Source organism: Miscanthus floridulus, chromosome 14, assembly GCF_019320115.1.
Source record: "Miscanthus floridulus cultivar M001 chromosome 14, ASM1932011v1, whole genome shotgun sequence".
NCBI classification, from domain to species: domain Eukaryota; kingdom Viridiplantae; phylum Streptophyta; class Magnoliopsida; order Poales; family Poaceae; genus Miscanthus; species Miscanthus floridulus.
Window position 1 is genome coordinate 65,027,383 of NC_089593.1, and position 27,540 is coordinate 65,054,922.

The following is a 27,540-nucleotide window of genomic DNA, read 5'->3' on the forward strand; positions in this document are numbered from 1 at the left end:
TATGTAATGTGGGCAATGCTTTGCTACATCGGAGGGAAATCCGAAGAAGCCGATAAGTTGGTGTGTATAATCCTCATTTCATTTATGTCTGTTAATCATTCAACAAAATGATTTACTGATTTCTCTTTAGATATCATCTTTTTGGAACCACAGCGCAAGAAATATAACCATGAAAGGCTGTTAGACATGGAGATCGTTGCGCTGCAATCAGAGCTGGCAAAATTCATCTTAGCCGAGGTATTAGAAAAAGATGGAGTATTTTCTATTACACAATCCGTGAAGTTCAAGGACCAGTATGGCCCAGAGCGGCTCGCCAGATTATTGTAAGAAGTCCGAGAAGCATTGCACAATCTGTGAAGTCCAAGAATATTTCTTTTTTATTTTGAGGGATCGAGATCTTGATAAGAACATTTGAACTGTAACCGTAACATTTGTAATGTTTAATATTGATGGAGTTGTCGTCTACGTAGCGTATATAAAGCGAAACCCGATTCCACGAAAAAATATAAATTAAAATAAATTATAAAACAATAAAATACGAACGTGACATCATTGTCGGTTAGCAGAAGACCGATAGTGTTGTTGTAAACATCACTGCCAGTTAGCAACAAACCGGCAGTGATGGCACTGCCGGCTGGAGCCACAAACCGGCAGCGTTAGCTTAGCCATCACTACCGGTTTTTGTCACAAACCGGCAGTGATTCTTACGACAACAATACCGGTTGAAACAGAAACCGACAGTGTTGGTGGAACTGAACTCTATCGGGTGGTTCTATGAACCGATAGTGTTGGTGGAACTGAACTCCGCCGGTTGTGTAAAGAACCGGCAGTGAAGTTGAAGAAAATTGCCGGTTTGTAGGAACCGACAGTGATAGCTTACCCTCGTCACTGCCGGTATGGTTGTGCCGATTCAAAATCCGGCAGTGATGGGGTATTTTGAACCGGCAGTGAAATGCTATTCTGACATAGTGTAAGAGCTAGTGAACATATTGACTAAGATGAAAGGAACTCTAGGCTTGACAAATATTAAATGATATAGACATTATAGCTATACACATCTTTCCTTAGCTTGAAACCTTATAATAAGAATAAATATAAAGAACCATTTGCAACTAAAGCGAGCAGAAAAAGCATGTCTTGGGCTTGTGTGGGGTCACTTGCTCAGAGGAACATCAAGGGCTATATATACACCCCCAGACCGTCAGGAGCTATAACAGCCATCGATCATCCATTCTTCTCATTAATTCTCATCAGGTGCAATATTCATCAGAACATAATAACAATCTCGAAGGATGCATCAACAATCCGCTTTCCTTCTGATCGTGGTGGCAGTCAGCACCGCCACCATGGCGCACGGCCAACTTGCAGCCAGCACTCCGGCGACACGGTTCTGGGAGCAGGCACTCCCCGGCACGACGATGCCGGAGGTCATAGCAGATTTTGTTCAGAAAGGTAATTTTTAAGTACATGTTTAATTATATGTTTAGTATAAATACATAAAAGGTTTTCCTTGTATATAGTTAGTAGCAAAAACACACGTGTGTTGCAACTTGCAACAGAATTTACATCCTACAATCTGTTCTAATACGTTTTGAGATGTACCGTGATTGGACATACGTTATTCTAACTAAGAGCATCTCGAAGAGTTTCTTAAAACACTCCTAAAATTCATTTTTAGCAGAAACTTAAAAAAATGAAAACCCAACAGGTCCTCAAACTTCATCGTAATCTACCTTTCCGCGCTTGCTAAATCTCTAGTTGCACTCCTCGTTAATCCCTGCACGCGTCCCCTCCCAATCGTCGTCACGTGCGGCGGTGCAGGGACAGTGGTACGGCTACCTCTTTATCGCCTTCCGCCACGGATAGAGCGCCGTGACCCACGCAAAATTAAAAAGACAGCGAAATAAGCTAAATTTTCACCGTATTTACACCGTATTTACGCAAAATTAAAAAGGACAGTGGTACGGCTACCTCTTTATCCCCTCAGATTTGCTTTAGCTCCGCCCCTCCAAGAGCATGAGAGGGAGAGAGAGCTCCTTGCAACACACGGCATGCAGGATAACGTGACTAGCCATGCCATGGGCGCAGGGGAGAGTGGGAGGAGGGAGAAGAGGCTGTGCTGTGGTTAGACTTCAGAGTTATGAATTGGTGATGGCTGAGTAGCTGCAAAGCTGCTGCTCTTTATTTTTTAAGCTCGTAGGCCCTACCAGGAATTGTTTTTTTGTAACGACTAGGATTTGTTGTCTCGTTGACATGGTGCAAATTTAAGTTTTCCTACAACTAACCTTGGAACTATTGGAGGATGGGTGGTATTCTGCATGCTCCCAATATTTTTTTAGCAAAGCTTCTAAAATCAGTTTTCTGGCACTCATTTTTCAAGTACGGTTGGGGATTATCTAACTTATGTGAGCATCAATTATGAGTAACGGGACAATAAACAAATTAGAATTGTATAATCTCTAATTCATCATGTACTACTACTCTTAGTAAAACCGGTTAGAACTCTTACTTCATAAACGAGATTGAATTGTAATCTCTAATTCATCATGTATACTACTACTTTTAGTAAAACCAGCAGAACTCTTATACTTCGGAGAGTTGAGGCGGGACACGGATAGGAAAAGAGTCCGATGGACCAAAATTCAGAGGAATAATTTTTCGCTCTTTAATGCATAGATAGAGTATACATATAGACATTGACTTTGTGTCCTCGGCAGGGATCGATCAGTCACCGCTTGTGGAGCACTACTCTGCACATCCCAGTATCAGCATGTGCACACTCTTCAACACTATCTGCGACCCGCAGATGGTGGCGGAGACCGGCATCTACTTCCACGAGGCCCAGCTACATCCGGGCAGCACCATGACCCTCTCCTTCCCGGCAGAGGTGGAGATACCCATCCTCCCGCACAACGTTGCCGACAAGGTCCCCTTCGAGAACCTAAGCGATGTCCTCGCCACGTTCCACATCACGCCGGGGTCCGCCGAGGCGGCCCAAGTGGAGGACACTCTAAGCAAGTGCCAGGAGCCGCCGCTCGCCGGGGAGGCGAAGGCCTGCACCACGTCGCTAGAGAGCATCGTGCAGACTGCCATGGAGATGCTCGGCACCACCACCACCCAGCTGCAGGGTGGTGGTGGTGGTGACTACGTGTGGGCGGCCACGTCGGCTCTCCCGCGCGGTGGCCTGCTGCCACGCCGGCAGTACGTGGTGCAGACAGTCACCCCACTCGTTGGCAGCCGCTACGTGTCCTGCCACAAGGTGCCATTCCCGTACGCCGTCTACCAGTGTCACGTTACGAACAGGGGGTACAAAGCCTACATGGTCTCGCTTAGCGGCCGCCACGAGGGTCCGATGGTTTCCTTGCTGGCGTTCTGCCATTTCGACACCTCCTGCTGGAACCCGATGCACCCGGCGTTCCAGATACTGAACACTCACCCTGGTGGCAGTACGCCGGTGTGCCACTTCATGTCGTACGGCAATCTGGCGTTCGTCAAGAAGGCAGGCACAGCCTAGCTTGCTACCGCAGTACGTCTTCGTTACTACGCCAGTGTCATCGTGTTCTGGATATCAACATGGCCCTCTCTGTTCATGCACCGTAAATGTAAACGTGGACATGCATCCATTCTAGCTGCTAGCAGGACCATGGCGTCTTCTGTATGACAAGAATGGTGCCATGGCTCTAGCTTTGCGGAAGAAAATAAGGGTGTAGGAATGGTGTGTGCTGGTACATGTCATTGTTACTCCTGTCTGAAACTTGTGGTTGGTGCTGTGTGTGTGGCCTAGCTAGCACTGAACATATTGTATTATCGTGTTTATGTGTATTAATATGTTTAACAGTTTAAGTATGTAAACTACAGCGAACATAGGTTGATATGTGCCCATGCGTGTCATATTGTTTTTTTACTGTTGCCATTGATTTATCATCAACAGCCTTGTTTTTTTTAGGAACGAGACAAAATCTTATCACCCGGTTAATTTTAGAAAATTGGATTAAAACCAATACAACAGCCCCAGCACAAGGGCTAGATTGTGACATATCCACTAATAAGAAACAACAACAACAACAAACCCCAGCACAAGAGCAAATGGTGTGCAACCACAAATATAACAAAAAGAGAGAAAACACTACAACACCAAGACACAAGAACTATTCGACGATGTCTCCAGGTAGGTGAATGACGCCGCAACGTAAACATCGTCAGTCAAGCAGGAGCTTGGCAGGGCTTTCGCCCAAGCCTTATGCCGAGGGGTAACTGCATTGACCAAGCCGATCTAGGAGAATCAGCCGCAAGAGGTTCTTTAGTAACACCTTCAAGAATGAAATCTTGATCGTCACGAGCCCAGACGTATTGGTCTGAGTTAAGCTTTCATCCAGAACCTTTGCCCATGACAGTGGGATGCGCGCACCGGCAAGCGTCCATGCCTAGACAGAGGGGGTTGTCGGCCACTGCCACACCACGCAGAGCCGTTTCCGGACTTGTCCACGACGGTGGGACGCGCGCACTGGCGAGTGTCGACTCCTGGACTAAGAGGTGCCGACCGCCACCACACCGCGGAGCCATTCCCGAACTCGCCCGCGATGGTGGGAGGTGCGACTCGCTAAGCGTCCGCACTTGGACAGGCGTCGGGTCGCGGTGTACCATGTTGGAGGAGGGGAGGGGGGGGGGGGGGGTTGGCAGCGGCCGCCGCCACACGGGGACGGCGGATCCGGGCCCAAGAAGCCCATGACGATGACGCGGTGCGCAGCCGACTTGTGGGGCATGGCAGAGCAGCGAGGATGAATCCGCTTGGTCAGAGATGCAGATTCTTTATTCACGTCTCTATCAAGCTACATCCGAAGCATCATTTATAGCAATCAATTCATATGCAGTTCAGCCATCAATCATCACTAGTTCAGTTCAACACGCACGTACGCCATGTGTATATGTATGTATGTATATACGTCATAGCAAGGAATTAATTAGTATTAGATCGCAGGCATTTGTTCCATATTCATTTGCAAGAGAATAGAACTCCCCTTTCTTATAAATTACCTGGTGGACTATATATAAATGTTGAAATCTTTTTAAGAATGTTGTGCATTGCATATTCATTTCATGGATGATGTCAACACTTTGAATTCATGTACATGTATCGAAGAAAACCCATGTTTCAGAAATATAGGCAAGCTGCATTAAGTCTAAACCTTAGGTATATATAGCCGTTTTACATCTTGTAGATTTAATGAGTAGGTGTGATATCAAGACATATATACTCAGCCTCTTGTAGATGGTCAATCCCATGGTCACTATCATGTGGTGTACCGTGAAGAAGCCACAGATGTTGCCTGGAGGTTGCTGGTGGCACTGCGAAAATGATATGTATGTATTAAGCAAAATGATCACTAAGACTAATTAGAATAGGAGACATAGGTTAGACAACTTATAGTGGAAACATAATGACATGTTAATACCCTAAGTGTAGGGAGAAGAAAGATAGGACGGAGAAAAGGAGGGCCTAATGTGGCCTATATACTATGCCTTCTCACACCAAGTAGGGTGGCGTGACAAACTTGTCGTGCCGTCCTGCCTGAGTGCCTGGTGTGACATGCATAGTGGGACACACCAGGCTGCCACGCGTTGGCTTAGGTCACATGTTGATGTTAACGTGGCTAGTCTTGTCACGCTAGAAGATATGGTGCTCACTAGAGTTGCCCTGTCGCGCCAGCGTGGCTGGTATGATGAAAAAGGTTAGATTTATAAAATCTATTCTGAGCAGGTTAGTGTTAAAATATACTCGGTTAAAAAGGTTATATAAAAAATCCCATGTTTTTGGGCATAGCCATTGAGTTAGCGAGAAAACCAAAGCTTAAAGATAAAATTACAGAAAAGTTATTTTTAGCAAGGGAGCCTCTCTGTCATGCTCCCTCCATTATTCTTTTATAAGGTGCACAAACATGTTAAGATTCAAACTTTAAAATCTTTAGCCTATACGTAACTTTTGTAATTAATTTTAACTATTACAATATAAACTTGACCCGATTAGATTTGTAATAAAATGTGCTATTCGAGTATATTAAGTTTATAAGCATAAACAACATAATATAAAATAAATAAATGAAGAAAGTGTAATTTGAGAGACTATGACATGTTAAGTTCGCCTTATAAAAGAAAACAGATGTAGTATATATGCTTCTTGAGGAAGAAGATGTATACAAACATATTAAATCTAATAAAACCGGTCCTATACTTTTTAAAAGTAAATTTTTAAGGTTTAACCTACTGCAATACACTGCTTCAATTTCTCTGTACATTGTATGACGTCGGATGCATATTTATAATTTACATATATGATCATTATTTACTTGTGCTCCCGTAAGAGACAAAAATAGTCATCAATTTCTCTGTGCGCACACTATTGGGAGACCCATCAAGTTGGTCCAAAAATATGTGTGTGCTGGGTGTTCGGCTGTCGCTAGTCGCTACTCGCTAGCTGTTGGTTTGTCCCCGCTTATTTACGGTTTGAGACTTTGAGTTTTGGATGTCTAGTTATACTAATATTTGATGACAGCATCACGATAACAGCAACAACTGTCTTCTGGCATGGCCTGCCGGGCCTTGCATTTGTCCTGTCCTCGCATGTGTCATAGCGTGTGCTGCTCCATTAATAGCGGTTTAATTTGAACTAAGAGTATCTCCAACTGCATTAAAAAATAATCCTAAAAATCTGGTTTGGCAACCTTAAAAAAACAACTACATCCCCAATAGTTTTCAACAATTTACTTACTTCTAAAAAAATTCAAAAAACCGACCCGCTTAAAGATTTTGGTCAACGGTACCGTCCATGTCATGCATACTGCCGCCACTGCTGTCATCACCGCTAGTTGACCATCTCGGCACCTAACTAACACCATAACCTCCAAAACGGAATCTCCATTGCCTACTCTACCTCCTAGTACTGCCATATATTAAAATAGTGGCTAGAGATTCGATTCCGATAAAACTCTAAGAGCCAGTTTGGATGCCAAAATTTTTGGCAAAACGCTACTGTAGCGTTTTCGTTGTTATTTGGCAATTAGTGTCCAATCATAGTCTAATTAGGCTTAAAAGATTCGTCTCGTGGATTGCGTCTAAACTGTGTAATTAGTTTTATTTTTTATTTATATTTAATGCTTCATTCATGCGTCCAAAGATTCGATGTGACGGGGAATCTTGAAAAATTTAGCATTTTGGGGTGCAACTAAACATGGCCTAAGTGGCGGCTGTGATCGCAGTTAGGGAGACCACAAGTGTTGAAAAAAAAACCAGGCCCCCATGACAGGCAGTAGCGGCATCCACATTTCTTTGCATATGGATGCCTATTTTTCCAAGCGCGGATATATAGATTGTAGTTATAGGATAGGAAGTTATTGGGGAAGTTTTTTTATTGTACAAAAAATCAAGATTAAGAGTGTTTTTTACCAAACTATTGAAGATATTCTCTAATCTATTTCCAGCGCACAGTCGTCATATAGCAGTAATAAAAAGTACAGACTTGAAGTACCATGGAATTGAAGTTCTACGAAATTTAGAATGAATGCAAAGGTTTCAATAAAAAAACAAGAATGAAAAGAATCCAGGAACATTATAGAGGACGCAATGGATGATTTAAAATCCTGGCTTGTGATGTTTCATAAGTTTTGTATAGGTGTTGTGTGTGCCTACGTGGTGATGTACGTGAGCGTATACATGTCACTGTGATAGCGTGTAAATTAAGAAAAAAAATCTCGTTTCCTCTCCAAGCTAACGTTGCATCGTCCTTTCTCCAACAAATTTATTATTTATGAAATCGGTTTTTGGCACATCTTATAACAGCTTCCTGAGCTCTGTTTTTATTGCCAAACACCCATTTTTAAAACAGCTTCACGAGTGAATGTGTTTTTTCTTCTCCTTCATAAAATTAAAAGATGAGTCGAAATGAAGCTAAAAAAAATAGCTTATCCCAGCTTCGTTCCACACAAGTGGGCCCGGTAGACTGCAGGTGCCCCATTCTCTCTCAGTGAAGCAGCACCCGGCGAGCAGCGGGGGCAGGGCCTGCAGGGCCGCCGGGGTAGGCTCGCGGCCGCCGGGGGAGGCGTGGGGAGGTGTGAGCGGTGGCGCCGCCAAGCCCGCTGCCGGCCCGGGCAGAGCCGCGAGAAGGTTTGGGCACGGCCGGAGTTGCGGACGCCGCAGGGCGCAACTGTGGGCGCGCGGACGCCATCGAGCGCAAAAGGCGAAGGCGCGGGGCCGGGACTCCGCCGTCGGGGTCGCGGGCCGGGAGCGCCGCCGTCGGGGTCGCCGGGATGGGGACGGGGAACGACGGGGCCAAGTCTCCATCGTGGCTAGCTGGGGACGCGGCCGCCGAGGCACGGCCTTCTGAGCGCGGCCGCCGGGGCTCACGGCGTCGGGGCGCTGCCTGCGTAGTGCGGCCGCCGGGGTGCGGCTGCCGGGGCTCAGCCATCGGGAGTCGCGGGAGCTGCCGGGATGAGCGGCGTGGTCGTCTCCATCGGGTCACGCGAGGACGCGACCGAGCTAAGCGGCCCGTGATGAAGAAGAAAGAGATGCCCGTGAGGAGGTGAGGGAAAATAGAAAAAAAAATAGCTAAGGGCATCATAGTAATTTTAGTCTTTTGGACCATCATATGAAGCTCTATGAAGTTGTTTTGACAAACACGAAAAGAAAAACAGCCCACCTTCCCCAGTAAAGCTGCTCATTGAGCTGAAAACTATAAAAATAGCTTCACCAGTGAAGTTGAGTTGTGCCAAACGGGGGCTTACTATAGCTGCGAGCATCTCAATAATATAATAATAACAACATTTATTGTGCATACGTATACTGTCATGCGCATGTTGGTGGGTGGTTGGTGTGGGGGTGGGGGGCAGCAAAAGCACCCTATCATCACTTACAATGCATGGTACAGAATCTCAAACATAAAAAGTTACAGTTGAAATGTTTAGATGTGCAATACCCTAGCCTATTAACGTCTGGTTTCAGCCGTTCACAATCCATGTGTGGTGTTCTAGTGGAATTACTCATAACTCATAACATGGTTGTTTAAATAGGTTCGGACCAGTTTATAATCATTGTCACTTCAATTATATAGCCTCTAGATAAACATTTTTACCCGAAACGAGAAAAAAATGTAAGAGATGTACTATATGATGTATACGGGATTTGTTCCACATAAAAGCTGGCTACATAGGAACCCAAGTAAAAAGGACATCATTGCTAGATGCATGCATGCTTATTCTCCTCCAAAATGTTATGTAATACAGTAATAGCTCGTTCTGGTCCAAGACGCAACTGTATACACATGGCACTCAAAATGTCAACCTATGCATTTTTTTCATGGTTGTTGAAAGCAAACTAAAAAGCTAACAAACACACGAATGGGATTGCATGCCTCACCACCAAAAGTGACATCTCAACGTCTGTATTCCTACAAGAATCCACGTTCAACGAGATAGAAAAAGTGAAAAACACTACCATTTTCCTAATTTCCTTTGCTACTCTGTGTGTAATATTTGAGATAATTAAGGCACGATGCAGGTTGGTTTTAAGTATTCCCTCCGTTTTGAGTTGTAAGTAGTTTTGACTTTTTTAGTATATGTTTTTACTATGCACATATATATCCACTATATCTAGATACATAGTAAAAGTTGTTGAATATTAAAAATCCAAAACAACCAACAATTTAGAATGGAGAGAGTAGAATCTTTGCAATTTAGCCCTTTTCAATGGATCAGAGGCAAAGTTTAAAAAACGTGTCTATCAATACTAGGGATGAAAACGGTACGGATATTTTCCGACCGTATTCGAAACCGAATCCGTTTAGAGGGGTTGAGATCTATCCGTATCCGAGTCCGGATATCCAACATCCGATACCGTATCCGAATCCGAATACTCAAATCGCATATTTATGATGTCGATATCCAATCGTATCCTATCCGACATAGTTGACACTATCCGTATTCGAATCCGAATCCGGACAGAAATATGAAAACAAATGTAATATCGGTGATATCCGTCCGTATCCGATCCGTTTTCATCCCTATTCAATACGGAGGTGACTATAATTTTATCAATCTTAAGAATTAAGATATGCCAATCGGTCTAGGTCTAGTCTCACGGAGGTACTGTGTTCGTACTAGCATACCCTTACTTGCGTTCATTGGTGAATGTACATGTGTACGCGCGCATATATGACGCAAAATTGCAAGAGTGAAAAAAACTTCATGGCTACGTCATATGAATGTATGATACAGTGGTGCATGCATCATCTTGTTGCACCTATTAAATTAAGCTAATATAACAAGATAGATTCTTTAAGATTCTCTCACCTCTCTATCAAATCACATAAAAACCTTCATATGATGTATGATACAGTGGTACATGCATCATCTTGTTGCACTTATTAAATTAAGCTAATATAATAAGATAGTTCTTTTAAGATTCTCTCACCTCTCTATCAAATCACATAAAAACCTTTGAGGCACTGCATAAGTCAGGGTATGTTTGTTTCAGCTGTAAGCTATGAAAAAGTTACTGAAAGCTGTAAGAGATATTAAAAAGCTAATGTAAGCTATATGCTGTTGAAAAGTTGTAAGTTGTTTGGTTGAAACAACTATAGAACCTACTCTATCACTTAGAAACAACTCTAAAACACCTATCTATTTCCACCCATTTTAAAAAGGAGAAAGCTGAAAACCAAAGCAGGATCCAACGTGTCGAGAAAATTATACTACGTACACGAAAGCAACAGCTTCTGGAAAAACAGCTTTAGGTTCCACCTTTTCGGTTTTGTGTTTTACTTTTGGTAGCAGAAACACATTCTAGAAGATGTACCAAATACAACGTTAATCTATAGAAGATGGCTAACGAGGACTCATGTAGATAGGCAGGAGTTTGTATAAAAACATTGCTTGGAATGGTTGAAGAGTGGACTCTTACTTATTAACTTGTATCCACTAACACCGGCTTAAGCGCTAGTGAACATACTTACTACGATGAAAGGAACTACTAGGCTTGAAAAATATCAAATGAGATAGATATTATAAGTATACATTTTTTTCTTGAAACCTTATAAGAATAAAGAAAATGAACCATTTGCATCTAAAGCTAGCAGAAAAAGTACGGGTGCATGCATCACTACCGAAACCGGCACTTTGTCGAGTGCCGGAAGCTTTGCCGAGTGTATTTTATCGGGCACTCGGCAAAGACGGCTTTGCCGAGTGTTTTTTTCGGCACTCGGCAAAATGCGTCTTTGCCGAGTGCCTTTTTTTTGGCACTCGGCAAAGAGACATTTTGCCGTGTGCATTTTTTTGGCCCTCGGCAAATTATTTTTTCAAAGCAATTTTTGAGGCCCTAAATGAATTCAAATGAAAAACTTTTCAACTACAAAGTTATACAACTTCTCAAGATCTACAAAGTTTATTTTGGTCATTTCTTCATTTGACAAAGCGACAATAACGTTGTTCATAAAATCTACATCTCTCATATTAGTTTCATGAAAGTAGAAGAGAGATATATAAGATTTGTGAATAATGTTACTACCACTATGTCGGATGAACAAATGACCAAAATAAACTTTGTAGATCTTGAGAAGTTATGGAATTTTGTAGTTGGCAACATTTTGATTTGAAATCATCTTGTCGTGCAAAAACGACGTTTGAATTTGAAAATTTTAAAATTTAAATTTTTCAAAAGACCTTGGATGGAAAAACTTCCTAAATAAAAATTGTAGATCTCCAAAAGTTATGAAACTATGTAGTTGACAACTTTTTGATTTGAAATCATCTTATCATGCAAAACTACGTTTGAATCTCTCAAATTTGAAATTCGAATTTTTCAAACGACCTCGGATGGAAAAACTTCCTAAATGAAAATTGTAGATCTCCAAAAGTTATGAAACTATGTAGTTGACAACTTTTTGATTTGAAATAATCTTATCATGCAAAACTACGTTTGAATCTCTCAAATTTGAAATTCGAATTTTTTAAACGACCTTGGATGGAAAAACTTCCTAAATGAAAATTGTAGATCTCAAAAAGTTATGAAACTTTGTAGTTGACCACTTTTTAATTTGAAATCATCTTATCATGCAAAACTACATTTGAATCTCTTAAATTTGAAATTTGAATTTTTCAAACGACCTTGGATGAAAAAACTTCCTAAATGAAAATTGTAGATCTCGAAACATTATGAAACTTTGTAGTTGACCACTTTTTAATTTGAATTCGTTTAGGGCCTCAAACAAACAATTTACTCTTGGTTTAGTATAATATATGAGGATAGATAACGGAATCTATATACAACTGACAGTGTAGTGTAGTGGTAGAGCAGCAGACACGTGATGAAGAGGTCGTGAGTTCGAATCCCGTCGGCCGCGTTAGCTACGAATTTTGCGTGAAAAATGCAGCGACTTCGATGGCCGGTGGCGCTGGCCGATGGCGGCCTCCCCCGAAAAAAAAATTGATATTATTTTTGGGTTTTTTTCGAATTTTCATTTTGCCGAGTGTAAATCTTTGCCGAGTGCTTTTCCGGCACTCGGTAAAGGCTTTGCCGAGTGCCCGACAAAAAGCAATCGGCTAAGGCTTATTTGCCGATTAATTTTTTGCCGAGTGCCCTTTACCGAATGCGTCACTCAACAAAGCCTTTGCCAAATGTATTTCAGGCTTTTCAATGAATCAGAGGCAAAGTTTAAAAAACGTGTCTATCAATACGGAGGTGACTATAATTTTATCAATCTTAAGAATTAAGATATGCCAATCGGTCTAGGTCTAGTCTCACGGAGGTACCGTGTTCGTACTAGCATACCCTTACTTGCGTTCATTGGTGAATGTACATGTGTACGCGCGCATATATGACGCAAAAATTGCAAGAGTGAAAAAACTTCATGGCTACGTCATATGAATGTATGATACAGTGGTGCATGCATCATCTTGTTGCACCTATTAAATTAAGCTAATATAACAAGATAGATTCTTTAAGATTCTCTCACCTCTCTATCAAATCACATAAAAACCTTCATATGATGTATGATACAGTGGTACATGCATCATCTTGCACTTATTAAATTAAGCTAATATAATAAGATAGTTCTTTTAAGATTCTCTCACCTCTCTATCAAATCACATAAAAACCTTTGAGGCACTGCATAAGTCAAGGTCAGTTTGTTTCAGCCGTAAGCTATGGAAAAGTTACTGAAAGCTGTAAGAGATATTAAAAAGCTAATGTAAGCTATATGCTATTGAAAAACTGTAAGTTGTTTGGTTGAAACAACTATAGAACCTACTCTATCACTTAGAAACAACTCTAAAACACCTATCTATTTCCACCCATTTTAAAAAGGAGAAAGCTGAAAACCAAAGCAGGATCCAACGTGTCGAGAAAATTATACTACGTACACGAAAGCAACGGCTTCTGGAAAAACAGCTTTAGGTTCCACCTTTTCGGTTTTGTGTTTTACTTTTGGTAGCAGAAACACATTCTAGAAGATGTACCAAATACAACTTTAATCTATAGAAGATGGCTAATGAGGACTCATGTAGATAGGCAGGAGTTTGTATAAAAACATTGCTTGGAATGGTTGAAGAGTGGACTCTTACTTATTAACTTGTATCCACTAACACCGGCTTAAGAGCTAGTGAACATACTTACTACGATGAAAGGAACTACTAGGCTTGAAAAATATCAAATGAGATAGATATTATAAGTATACATTTTTTTCTTGAAACCTTATAAGAATAAACAAAATGAACCATTTGCATCTAAAGCTAGCAGAAAAAGTACGGGTGCATGCATGTCTTGGGCTTGTGTGGGGTCACTTGCTCGGAGGAACATCAAGGGCTATATATACACCCCAGACAGTCGGGAGCTATAACAGCCATCGATCATCCTTGCTTCTCATTCTCATTGTGCAATATTCATCAAAACATAACAATATAGAAGCATGGATCAACAATCCGCTCTCCTTCTGATGATGGTGGCAGTCAGCACCGCCGCCATGGCGCACAGCCACCCTGCAGCCAGCACTCCGGCGGCATGGTTCTGGGAGCAGGCCCTCTCCGGCGTGCCGATGCCGGAGGTCCTAGCTGATTTTGTTCAGAAAGGTAATATTTGCGTACGTACATGTTTAATTATATGTTTGGTATAAATACATAAAAGGTTTTCCTTGCATATATTACTAGCAAAAATACACGCACGTTGTAACAGAATTTACATCATGTGACACGGTCCCGAAAAAAAAATTACATCCTGCGACGCCTGTTCTATAATATGATGTTCTGAGATCAGATTTCGTACTGTGATTGAACATATAACTAAGTGCATCTAAAATTCTTTCCTAAAAACACTCCTAAAATTCAGTTTTAGCACAAACTAAAAAAAAAACCCAACAGGTCCTCAAACTTCCTCCTGATGTTTGCGCGCTTGTTAAATCGCTGGTTGCACTCCTTGTTAATCCCCCTCCTAATCGTCGTCGCGTGCGGCAGTGCGGGGACAGAGGTTAAGGTACCTCTTTGTCCGCCATGGACAGAGCACCGTGACTTCCTGCTGCGCGCTCGATCTATCAACGTGACTACCCATGGGCGCAGGGGAGAGCGGGAGGAGGGAGAAGAGGCTGTGCTGTGGGCTTCAGACTTCATCAGAGTTATAATATGACTTGCTGCTTGCATTGCTGAGTTGCTGGCTTGCTACAAAGCTGCTGGTCATAATTTTTCTAAGCACCTAGGAATTGTTTTTAGAGCTCTTTTACGGTGGTCGGAAAAGTACCATGGTACTTCTATTTATTTTATTTATTAGGCATTTAATTAAGAGAGACTATTTGTAAATTTTAAATTTTATTCTTGAGGATATATTGGTAATTGTCTGGTAATAGGACTGCCACGCGGTAGTTCCCGATGCCTCGGAGTGGCTTGGGCGGTTGGGCCGCCGGCTGTCGCACCGCGCCCGTAGGGGTACTCCACCAGCTGCATCCGCGTCTTCGTGCCGCAGCAGCCCGTGGTGGAACCGCTGCAGCTCCGGCTCTCTTGCTGCCCGGCCTTCTCTTGACATCTTGCGCACACGGCACACACTCCATGACCTTGCGCTGGCTTTGGCTGCGCACGTCGACGTCGCCCACTCGCTGCCGCGGCTGACGTGAACTCCTCCGCCTTCTCAGGAGCTTCGTGTTCGCCTCGATCAGCTCCACGATGGCGTCCTCTGCGGAGGCCATCTGCCCCTAGCTAGGAGTATTTCACACTGTCCAGCAGGTCCACGTCCGGTGACGCCGGCACGCAGCTTTGGCCTTACGTGACAGACCCTTGCTCACTCCAGACGACACGACGGAAGCGTGCAGCGGTCGAACACGTGACGAGTAATTAATTCAGCTGTCTGAACTTTGTGCGCCGCGTGCTGCAGGGTAGGTTGAAGACAATGAATTACTATTTCACCCTTCACTAAATTTAATTAATCTAATAATAATTTATTTATAGCTCTAACTATTTTGGTACTGATCTCACCTAATTTGATATTATCCCCACCTATTTGGTACCTCCAGGTATTTTTAGTTGGGTGCCTCCTATTTTTCTACCGTTCGAACTTACCTAATGCATGACCCATATTTTTTTACGATCATTGTAAAATTTCTCTTGTTTTTAATAACAACCGGAATTGTTGACGTGGTGGGTCTGTCTACTTTTTACTCGAGTGTTTCAGAACCTCCTTTCACCCGAGTGTTACCTGGCCAAAAACCACTCGAAATTGGTCTTGAACAGAATCGGGTGTTTGAAGACCATAAAACACTTGATTTTCATAACCACAGGATCCAGATCAAATGATCCAAATCAATACAAACAAAGAGAACATATAAAATAAAAAATTACCCAGATTATTTTTCCGTAAATCAAATTGGAAGATTTCAAAGGGAAACAAATAAAACTTACAGACAAACAAAAAAAGGACAAAAAAAAAGATCAGAGAACTATTCAAGTAATCCTAAAGACTATTCTCACCTACGAACAGTCATTTTACACCAGCTCAACACATAAATTACACCAAAACACGAATAGTAAAATATGCAACAGTGAGATGTAATATGCAACTACTCACGAAGGATGAATCAATCGCATAAGGCTGCAGCGGCGCGTCTCTCGGCCTGAGCTGCGACGCGGCCACGGCAGCGGACGGGTGGGGAAGGAGATGCTTCGACTAGCGTGGGGACGATGGCGGCGCTGCGACGACACGGCGCAGGGGTGCGCGGCGCAGGCGCACCGGTGCGCAGGGTCGCGGGCGTACCGGTGTGGGTCACGGACGCCGGGGCGGGGTCGGAGGCGAGGAAGAAAGAGTCGGACGCGCCTGGGTGCCGACGCGCAGAAGAAAGAGTCCGACGTGTGTGCGGAAGTTAACGCCGGCAGGAGCTAGGGCCTCTTTGGCATGGCTTGTGTCGGCTTGGTTTCATCTATTTTGTGTAAATCGAGGCACTGTAGTGTGAAGCCGTTTTGTAAGCCGAGGTTAAAATGAACTAGAAGTCGGGAAATGCTAGTTTTTTCTGACTTCACTGGCTTTGGCTTCACCGGTAAAGCCGTTTTGGATGAGCCGTGTTAAAGGAGGCTTTAGTGGTAGGTAGAGTGCGCAGTGTGGGTGTGGGCCTCGGGACCCCTCGCCTCGGTTGACAGCAAGCATCCGACGGCCATAAATTCGAGTGACGGGTTAGATTTGCCGCAAATTTAAGTCTTCGTACAACTAATCTTGGAACTATTGGAGGATGGGTGGTGTTCTGCATGCTCCCAATATTTTTTTTTGGTAAGCTTCTAATAAAAGCAGTTTTCTGGCACTCATTTTTTAAATAAGATTGGAGATGATCTAACTAGCATGAGCATCGATCGTGCGAAACGGGATAATAAATAAATTAGAACTATAATCTCTAATTTATCATGTACTACTACTCGTAAAACTGACTAGAACACTTATACTTTAAAAACGAATTAGAACCGTAAAATCTCTCTGATTCATCATGTACTACTACTCTTAGTAAAATCGGTTAGAACTCTTGTACTATTGGAGGGATACATAGGAAGATAGTCTAATGGACCAAAATTCAGAGGAGCAATTTTTCGCCCTTTAATATTATATGTATGTATAGAGTATGGATATAAACATTGACTTTTCTGTCCTCGTGAAGGAATCGATCAGTCACCGCTTGTGGAGCACTACTCTGTCCCGCCGGCCAGTATCAGCATGTGCACACTCTTCAACACTATCTGCGACGCGCGGATGGTGGCGGAGACGGGCATCTTCTTCCAGGAGGCCGAGCTACATCCGGGCAGCACCATGACCCTTTCCTTCCCGGAGGAGGTGGAGGCACCCATCCTCCCGCACGACGTCGCCGACAAGGTCCCCTTTGAGAATCTAAGCGACGTCCTCGCCACGTTCCACATCACGCCGGGCTCCACCGAGGCGGCCCAAGTGGAGGACACCCTGAGAAAGTGCCAGGACCCACCGCTCGCGGGCGAGATGAAGGCCTGCACCACTTCTCTGGAGAGCACCGTGCAGGCCGCCATGGAGATGCTGAGCAACACCACCATCCAGCAGGGTGGTGGTGGTGGTGGTGACGTGTGGGCGGCCACGTCGGCGCTCCCCCGTGGTGGCCTGCTGCCACGCCGACAGTACGTTGTCCAGGCGGTCACCAAGCTAAAGGGCAGCGGCTACGTGTCCTGCCACAAGGTGCCGTTCCCGTACGCCGTCTACCATTGTCACATTGCGTATAAGGGGTATGGAGGCTACAAGGTCACCCTCCGCGGCCGTCACGGCGGCCCGACGGTTTCCTTGCTGGCATTCTGCCATTTCGACACGTCCTGCTGGAACCCGATGCACCCGGCGTTTTCGATACTGAACACCCACCCTGGTGCCAGTACGTCGGTGTGCCACTTCATGTCGTATGGCAATCTCGCGTTCGTCAAGAAGGCAGGCACAGCCTAGCTTGCTACTGCGGTCTTCGTTACTACGCCAGTGTCGTGCTCTGGATATATATATCAACATGGCGCTCTTTCTTCATGCACCGTAAATGTGTACACGTGGACATGCATCCGTTCTAGCTAAGGTGGCGTCTTCTATATGATAAGAATGGTGCCATGGTTCTAGCTTTGGCAGAAGAAAATATAAGGGTGTAGCAATGGTATGGTATCCTACATGTTGCTAGCTAGTGCTGGTACATGTCAATGTTACTCCTGTCTGAAACTTGTGGTGTTTGTGCTGTGTGGCCTAGCTAGCGCCGAACATATTGTATTATCGTGTTTATGTGTATGAATATGTTCAGGTACGTATACTACATATATTATATGGGCCTCCCAGCAAACAATTACTCTCTGTTCATCACCATAAATATCCATATATAAACCATTGTTTATTCTTGAAATAGTATTTTGATGGCCCAGTTTTATACATGTTAATTCCAAGATCATGCAAATTGGCATCATTGATTAGTTGGTAAATAATTATAACAAAACAAACCGCAGCATAGTTCATCATCGTAGTTTGAACCTCATGTCACTCTAGGCCAGGGGAAGTTGTAGGGCGAGTAATCTCTTTTATATAGTCGTATTGGAACTTGTTCCACGAAGTAGTGGTTTTATCCATCAGTTGTAAATGGTGTCATGAAGCTAAGACATGAACTAACCACAAAGTCTGAATAAGACGATTATATTGGAGTTAGCTTGTGAGTATGTTGAACACTAGTGCATAAATAAAATTAGATATTAAAAAGTGATAAAGCTTTTCGCCGTCCATGTGTTGCTTGGATAGGAGATGTACTGGTGAGCTAGAGACTACTGGATGACGTCATCCGTGTCGTCTTCCACATCGCGACAGAGTCGCGACCTCGCCCCACCGCCATGGTCGCACCCACCCTGGCTGACTACATGACCCCATCCTGAGGTTGGGTCCGCTCGTCAGAAGGGAGAAGGGGTGCGCCCACCAGACAGGGAGCGGAGGGAGAGATCATCCTCTGCGGGCAGGTTTTGCTCAGAGACATCAGATCGAGGAGGATGAAACCATATGCGAGTTCTTCGACCAACTCTGGGCCATCGACTCCCCAACGCCGCCGAGAAAACCTAGGGCTCTGCCCATGAAATGATCTAGATTTCCACGAAGAGAAATCCACAGATACGAAGTATAATGTGATAGTCCCAGAAGATCATGCCATCACATTATCCAATGACAGCTGATATCATAGTCATACATCGTGGAAAATTACAAGTTACAAGGTATTACAACACTTGATAACACACCTAATACATTGTTATTCTAGCGGAAGCGTATACATAACATCATCAGAGCAGGTGTAGAACGTTGGTGGGTGAAGGCTCCTCCTCCACGGTCGATCTTCAGAGTAGTCGTGGCGCGTCAGCGGGTGAAGGCTCCTCCTTCATGGACATTCATCAGAGTAGACTTGGCACAGCGTAGACTTCATCTTCTGAACCAAACTCGAGCATAGGAACGAGACCATCTAATCCGTCTAATCTCCATTGTTGTCATCAAAGATAGCATCCAAACCTGGCAGATAACTATCAGTATGATTTGTACTGGCCACCGGCTCCCACCCTATGCTTTTGCGTTTGCTTTGTGGTAAGTGGAATGCAAGGGTAAATCAAAAGGCCTATATATGGCTATGGATTTCCTATGCAAGTTCATCAATATTTTATAATAATAATTCATCAAGTTTTAACCCATCTCATCCACACGTTCACCCATCCCATCACACACATCTCACCACACTCTCACTCTCTAGGCTACAAGGACGACTCCCTCTCGTACCTTGCCTCATCGGCTTTCGCCAGAATCCAACAAAACCTAGGGGGGAGAAGAATAAAGGACTCATCTCTCTACTCGAGGGAAGTGTAGGTCAAGGGAATATCCATATCCGAGGACGTGGCTATACATATAGATTGATCAACCCTGCAGAGTGTGTACACCCGTAACCACAAGATCACCATAATCGACGATGTACATCGTCTAGGCTGATACCGGAAGCCTCCTGTCGATGTTTGACCACCGATAGCCTGCCACGGGGGTCCCCGGGGCAGTATGTTCGGGCTTCAGCGTATGCAGAACTCGACGGTTAACGCAAGAGACAGTCGATTTATCCTGGTTCGGACCCTCGATCGATGATCGAGTAATAGCCCTACGTCCAGACGGCGTTAGCCTTTGCATTGGATTGATCGTAAAGTGTGTTGTGTTGTACAATTGTTCTCTAAACTCCTGATCCAAGGAGCCCTGCCCTCCTTTATATAGTCAGGAGGCCAGAGTCCTAGTCGGTTTACAATGAGAGTTCCTAGTAGGATTATAGAGTAATACTGCTACTAAGATTACAGGGGAAGAATCCTAATTAGACTAGGTCTTCTCCCTTCCTTGTGGGGTATCCCATGGGTCCCGCACCGACAAGCCCCCGAGCACTTCATGGTTGAGTTCTGGAAGCCTCGTCTTGTTCCTTCAAGTCTCGTCGAGTAGGAACAAGCGTCGTCCGAGTGCTTTCTTGAGCGAAACCGTGTAGCGCTTCGTGAGATCTTTGTGTGGTGTGTACCTTTTTGAAGAAAAAAGTACTTCCATTTGGATGTAGCCCCCGAGCCTCTTGCTATTTGGCACAAGGAGCTTGAGGATCTTTTCTTGAAATCATCCTAATTCTTCGTCGAAAGGCTCCCGAGCATATACCCGGGTTCTTTGTCGAAAAGAGCTCGGATATAGTTATGTCCGGGTTCTTTTTGTTGTGTGGTCTTGAAGTCGTCTCTCTTGAAGAAGTCTTCTGAGTGATGTGCGCTTTTTGAAGGAAAAAGTGCACTCACTGAGTGTAGCCCCCGAGCCTCTTGCTATTTGGAACAAAAAGTTGGAGGGTCTTGAATCTTATGTTGTTTGAAAAACTGTTATCTTGAAGTAGTTGTCTTGGTGATGTGCACTTTTTGAAGGAAAAAGTGCACTCACTGAGTGTAGCCCCCGAGCCTCTTGCTATTTGGAACAAAAAGTTGAAGGGTCTTGAATCTTATGTTGTTTGAAAAGAACTGAGAACTTCTCCTGTTGCAGTCCCCCGAGCATTTATCCGAGTTGTTTTGTTCAGGAAGAACTCGGATGCAGGGTCTTGGCATATTCTCTGGTAGTCTGCTGTTGTCAGATGTAGTCGTATGGTGGTGGTTGAGTGTGAATGTTGTTTGTTCACGAGTTGTACAGTGTTGGTATATCCTTTTGAATATGCTTGTCCTTGAGTATTGTTCCTTCATGCCTGAGTCCTTTTTCATTGAATTCTGTCTTTTCACTATGTCCTTTGTTAGGCTTGTTTCATTTGTGCTCCTGGTCCACGTGCACCGCTCCTTCGGTCTATAAATACCCTCCTGGAGTGCTGTTTTGATTCATTGAGCATTTTGTTGCTTGTTCTGAAGTCTCTTTAGTCATGAATATGGTAGTTTGTGAAGTAGAGCAGCCCCCGGGCGGCTTTTGCAATTCTTGTATGTCTTGCCGTAGCTGGAGGGAGTCTTGTGATAGGGATTAGAGGTAGGCTAATCCCACAGCAACAATGTACCAGGATGTACGTGGCGGTAGTTGGAGGAAGTCTTGTGATGTGGGCTTCGTTCCTTCATCTAGCAGTTCTGGGTTGATCCTCGTCGCCTGTCCTAAGACTGTCCGGTGTAGATCAACACCATATCTAGCATCACATCGGTCTTGAGTAGACAGATGCCTGCCGGCCTTCTCTGCTCCATGTTGTCCCGCCGTGCTACTGATTTTCGCCTTGGATGCACTGCGTCCGTCCTTTGAAGAAAATAGTGTAGCCGAGGGCAGTTTGTCCTTCCGAGTAGCAATTTGGAACGCGTAGTCATTCCAGAGCCTAGCCATGTCCGGGTTCCTCTTTGCTACTTTGCTTTTCGTGGTACCGAGTTCGCTGGGTCTTGTAAGATGTGTAATCTTCTATTTTTGAAACTAGTTATAATGGAAAGAATCTTGTCTTCTGAGTTGCAATTCCTTATTTTCCTGTTGTCCTGGTTGTTGATGAGATTTCCGAGTTCTTTCTGTAAGGACCGGGTTGTTGCGCTCCTTGTGAGATAACCCTTCTTTGCTTCATTGTTGATGAGTTCTTTTTGTGGTGATATGATAATTCTGCCGTGGTGTTGGATGGATAAGTTTGAAATCTGCCCGTTGAACTGTACCGTTGTGTGGATTTGAGACGTCCGTCATTTTAGCTGCGTCGATAAATGAACCGTTGCGTCCTCATGCCGTGTTAAAACGGGCCTAGTGGGCCGCTTTTTTACCGGTGTAAAATCTATTTAAAGGCCTTTCTCCTCCTTTTCTTTGGTACCCTGCCTTTGCCTTGAAAACCCTAGCCTTTGCACCTCTGCCGTCGTCATTGCCGCTGCCATCTGAGCGCTGCCGTTCGAGCTTTCTCTTTCCCTAGTGCCTTTTTGCCTCCGTTAGTTCATGGGTAGGAAGAAAGCCGCGAGCAAGTCCTAGGCAACCTTCGTGGACGAGGAGTTGTCTCTTTCCGTGATCGAGAACCAAGAGTTCGTGGCCATGAGGGCTGCCCAGAAGGCTTGGCCGGCTCCGACAACGACTGAAGACCAGCTTCGCGAGCTTGCCAGCGATGGTCTGATCTAGAGCAAGGGCATTGCTGAATGGAGAGTTCCAGGCGAGCATCGGGTCCCTGCCCCAGGTCCTGGTGAGATTATTCTTTTCGTCTCCTTTATTTGTGCTGGACTTTGCCTTCCTGCTTCCGCCTTCCTTCATCAATTTCTCGGTTATTTTGGGGTTAGTCGGAACCATCTAACTCCCAATGCCGTCCTCCATCTTTCTATTTTTGTACATCTCTATGAAGCTTTCCTTGGAATTCCTCCTTCTCTTTCTCTCTTCTGTCACTTCTTTCGTCTGAAGCCTCAACCCCGCCGTGAAGACACCAATGTTCTTGGCGGCTGTGGGATTCAGTTTCGCCAGGGTCTTAAAAGCAAGTTCTTTGACTATGACCTGGTTGATTCTGTGAGGGATTGGCGTGCTGACTGGTTCTATGCTGCCAATTTGATTCCTTCTCTCACTGTACATTCTGGATCTGGTCCCTCGGTTAACGACCGGTGGGAAAAGAACTCCCTGACGTCGGACGAGCTCCAGGCTATCCAGCCATTCCTTGAGCAGATAAGCACTCTGAAGCAGCGGGGCTTGACTGGCTTCGGAATCATCTTGAGTTTTCTTCGCCGTCGTGTTCAGCCTCTAAAGGAGCGAGAGAACTTTGGCTTCGAGTACTCTGGGGCTGAGGATCCTTCACGCATGGTCCCTGCCCTTGAGTTGACCAACGAGGAGGTACTCGAGCGTCTTCAGAAGATGCTAAAAGGAGCAAGCGTTGTCCCGCTTACCGTCTCCGAGTTCTGTGCGAAGAACCCGCCTCCAGCTGTAAGTTGTTTTCTCTTGGTGCGGGTACTTTTTGTATTTCTTTTTGCTGTATCTATTTTCGCTTAATCTTCCTTGTCTTGTTTTCTTATTCTTTTCGTAGGAATTGGGGCGTAACTTCGTCGACCCGATTCCCCTTCACGACCTCCCTGCCATCATGGTGGCTGGGGGTAGTCTTGCTGGGGCTTCTTTAACTAGTAAGTCACAAACCGCCGTAATGCTTCCTGGTGTTTCTTCCGCATTTTCTGACGTATATGAAGAGTATGTTCCTCGTCTAGTTCCTCGAGGCCCTCGCAGTGTCGGCAAGAGGGGGTGAGCAGATAGTTCTTCTTCTGCTCCATCTGCTGCCAAGAAGTCCCATCAGACGAGTACTCATCTAGGTACTCCAGTCATAGCTAGCATGCTCTTAGGTGAGCATATTAATACGCTCTGTCCTTTTGTTGTTTGCTTATATCTTTGACCGAGTACTTTTGTCCTTTTTCAGCTGGAGCCATGGTGGCCTTGGTTGAGAGTGAGGAGGACGAGGTTGATGATGTGCCTCTTATTGCGCGCCGGTGAGTTCTTTTTTCGTCTTCCTGTTGTTGAAACCCTCCTTTGTTCTGACTTTGGTCTTGATTTCTTTGTAGTAATCGGTTGTCGGGTACCAGTTCTTCTGGAGGTCTGGCACTGAGTTCTTCTGTAGCTCCGTTACCAAGTTCTTCTGGGGCTCCAGTACTGGCTACGCCGCTCTTGTCGTAGGGTGGCGGTGATGTTTTTGCCGCTGTGGTTCCCCATGCGAGGTCTTCTTTTGGCTTTATAACGAAGAAGATAGCTGGGTAAGTGAATTCTGGTTTTATTTCTTTGCTTCTGTTCTCCTTTTTTCTTATTCTTTTTTATGAGTTTCCTTATCAACTTTCAGGCCTTCGTCTTCCCCGAGCCTCCAGTCAACTTCTTGTCAAACCTCTGGTGCGCCCTTACGTACTGAGTCTCAGGACTCGGAACGTACGGTCGCTGATGTGGCTGCGAGGGGGACAGAGTCCACTACTGCTGAATTGCTGGCTCCCGAGGTGACCATGGCCATGGCAGTGAGTTCATCTAAGGGGTTGGCCATTCTGGCTCCCGAGGTGACCGTGGCCGTGGCTGTGGGTTCATCAGAGGTACTAGCCGTTGCTTCCCAGGAGATTGCCCTGGTCATGGCTTCTTCGCCTCAGCCGTCTTCTTCCTCTCCTCTTCTTGCTTCCGGTGGTCCGCCTTTGGCTGATGATGTGGTGCAGCAGTTTGATGCCACTCATCGATTGTCAGAGCTAACCGCCGCCTGGGGAAGCTTGTCGACCCTTGCGACTTCTTTTGGGGAAAGGCTCCAGGTAAGTTTTTCTGCAATTCTTTCTTTGGGTGTTCGTTTTTCTCTTGTCCTCATTTCTTGTTTTTCTTTCTTTCTTTTTGCTCAGTCTTTTTCTCATGAGCATACCAGCTTCTTTTTCTCGTCTGAAAACAAGAAGAAGTTGTCTTCTGAGGTGAGTACTCTGAAGACTGAGCTTGACCTCTGTCAGGCCGAGTTGGAGTCTAAGCGTCAGACGCATCAAAATGAGGAGAAGGCCCTCCGTGCCCGGGTAGTTGAGGTGGAAAAACAGCGGGATGCGGCTGCCTAGGAGGCCCTAAAAAAATTGGAGTCCATGAAGAAAGAGTGCCATGGTATCGCGAGTTCTTTTTCGCTTCCATTTGTATTCAAATTTGCTTCTCTGCGGACTTGTATTTTCTTGTTTGGTCTAGCTCTCCGAGTTGAAAAGCTGAAGCTCTCGGAGGGTATCGAGGAGATGAAGACGCTCGTTCGAACTAGCCATAATAAGGCTGAGGAGGTAATTACTCAAGCTAAAGAAGAAATCGCGCTTACTAAATTGATTAGGCATGGAGCTGACAGAGATCTTGTGCAGGCCCAAAAGACCGTCGAGGACTTGGCTGGTAAGTTGGCAACGACTACTAAAAACTGGAAAGCTTTGTGGAAGTCTTTTCGTTCAGTAGCTGACCTTCTTCGGACTTCAGCAGACGATGGTCATTCTTGGGCTCAATTCATTCCCCAAGTGCCGACCCTTCTAGGAGTTCATGAAGCGTTGTGCCCATCTTTGCACTAGGAACGTTCTTGCCCAGGTCCGGGTTCTTTCCCCGGATTTTCCTTTGTCCAAGGTCGCCGATGAAGCCGAGAGCCAAGAGTACTTGGATGCTGTTGAGAGGTTGGAGCCTGAGGTTGATGACTTAGTCAGGAAGACTGTAGATAATCTTAACATTGATGTCTCTACTCCTGATGACAATGCTTGAATGTAATTGACCTTTGTACTCCAGCTTTTGTAACAGAATACTTATACTCTTTCTTGAATGAAGATCCTTTATCTTTGTTGACGTCTTCTTTGTCTGGATGTCTAATCCTTGCTTACTCTTTAAATGTGTTGTCCAAGTGATTAGAATTTTGTCCGAGTAGTTATCTGTTCTGACTTTCATCTGCGTTGTATATACCACTCGGTGTATGTAGATCGTTGTATTTGACAAATTTTCTTGTTTTGCTGAGTACTTGTATGGCTTTCGTCTGTGCCGTGTGAAACAACTCGGTGTAGATCATTGTCTTGACAAACTTCGTGTTCTTGTTAGTACTGAAAAGACTTAGGACTGGCGATCTCAGCTTTTTTGCTTAACTCGAGATGTGATCAGCATCTGGTGTAGCCCCCGAGTACTTCATGGTAGAGCTCTGGAAGCCTTGTCTTGTTTTCTTCAAGTCAGGAACAAGCATCGTCCGAGTGCTTTCATGAGTGAAACCATGTAGCGCTTCTTGGGATCTTCTGAGTGTAGCCCCCGAGCCTCTTGCTATTTGGAACAAGGAGCTGGAGGGTCTTATCTTGAAATTGCTCTGATTTATGTTCAGGCTTATTTTTAGTCGTTTTGCTTTTTGGTTCGGGTGTTAGCTTATTAGCTACCCTCATCGGCGGGGTCAAGCATGTTTTCAGCTCTTTTGCTCTCGGCCGGTATGCTCAGGCGTCTTTTCAGCCATTTTGCTTTTTGGTTCGGGTGTTAGCTTATTAGCTACCCTCATCAGCGGGCTCAAGCATGTTTTCAGCTCTTTTGCTCTCGGCCGGTATGCTCAGGCATCTTTTTAGCCATTTTGCTTTTTGGTTTGGGTGTTAGCTTATTAGCTACCCTCATCGGCAGGCTCAAGCATGTTTTCAACTCTTTTGCTCTCGGTCGGTATGCTTAGGCGTCTTTTTAGCCATTTTGCTTTTTGGTTCGGGTGTTAGCTTATTAGCTACCCTCATCGGTGGGCTCAAGCATGTTTTCAGCTCTTTTGCTCTCGGCCGGTATGCTCAGGTGTCTTTTCAGCCATTTTGCTTTTTGGTTCGGGTGTTAGCTTATTAGCTACCCTCATCGGTGGGCTCAAGCATATTTTCAGCTCTTTTGCTCTCGGCTGGTACGCTCAGGCGTCTTTTCAGCCATTTTGCTTTTTTGTTTTCATTGAAACAACTCGGGGAAGGCCATAATGAGACATATGTTTGTCGAGAAAGAACCATCTTTATTGATCATGAATTTTGATAGGTCACAATAGTACATGTGTTGTTGATGAGCACTATCTTTGTTGACCATGAACGTTGATCTCTTGTGTCTTGTATACATATTTTCCCTTGAGTTGTTTTTATGCGAAGAATCTTCGTAGCTGACTGATGTGCCATGTATTGTTGACTTCTTTTCTGTCTTCAGTTATCAACTTGTATGTGTCTGGTCCGATGACCTTTGTGACGATAAAAGGACCTTCCCATGGACTGAGTAGTTTATGGCATCCATCGGTTTTTTGTATTCTTCTTAGTACTAGGTCTCCGACTTGTAATGATCGAGACTGGGTATTCTTGTTGTAGTGGCGTCTTAGTCCTTGGAGGTATCTTGCTGATTGAAGGGTAGCATTTACTCTGACTTCTTCTGTACTGTCGATTTCTAATCTTTGGGTGTGTTCTGCTTCTCCTTCGTCATATTGTTCTATCCTTGGTGACGTCCAGATCAAGTCTGCAGGTAGTACGGCTTCTGATCCATAAACCAGGAAGAAGGTGAGTATCCAGTTGCTCTGCTTATTTGAGTCCGTAGCCCCCATACAACCTTGGGTAATTCTTCAATCCATTTTGATCCATAGTCTACTAGTTC

General features: G+C 44.6%; 2 protein-coding genes across 2 annotated transcripts; both read left to right on the forward strand.

The window, feature by feature from the left end:
• The first annotated feature begins 1,272 nt into the window (after positions 1-1,272).
• LOC136502680 (protein RAFTIN 1A-like) lies at positions 1,273-3,775 on the forward strand. The gene is made up of 2 exons (XM_066497920.1): positions 1,273-1,452; positions 2,718-3,775. The coding sequence occupies exons 1-2, from the start codon at positions 1,293-1,295 to the stop codon at positions 3,512-3,514; spliced, it is 957 nt and encodes a 318-aa protein (XP_066354017.1). The 5' UTR covers positions 1,273-1,292; the 3' UTR covers positions 3,515-3,775.
• Positions 3,776-13,948: 10,173 nt separating this feature from the next.
• LOC136503599 (BURP domain-containing protein 6-like) lies at positions 13,949-18,041 on the forward strand. The gene is made up of 2 exons (XM_066498623.1): positions 13,949-14,108; positions 17,159-18,041. The coding sequence occupies exons 1-2, from the start codon at positions 13,949-13,951 to the stop codon at positions 17,953-17,955; spliced, it is 957 nt and encodes a 318-aa protein (XP_066354720.1). The 3' UTR covers positions 17,956-18,041.
• The last annotated feature ends 9,499 nt before the right edge of the window (positions 18,042-27,540 follow it).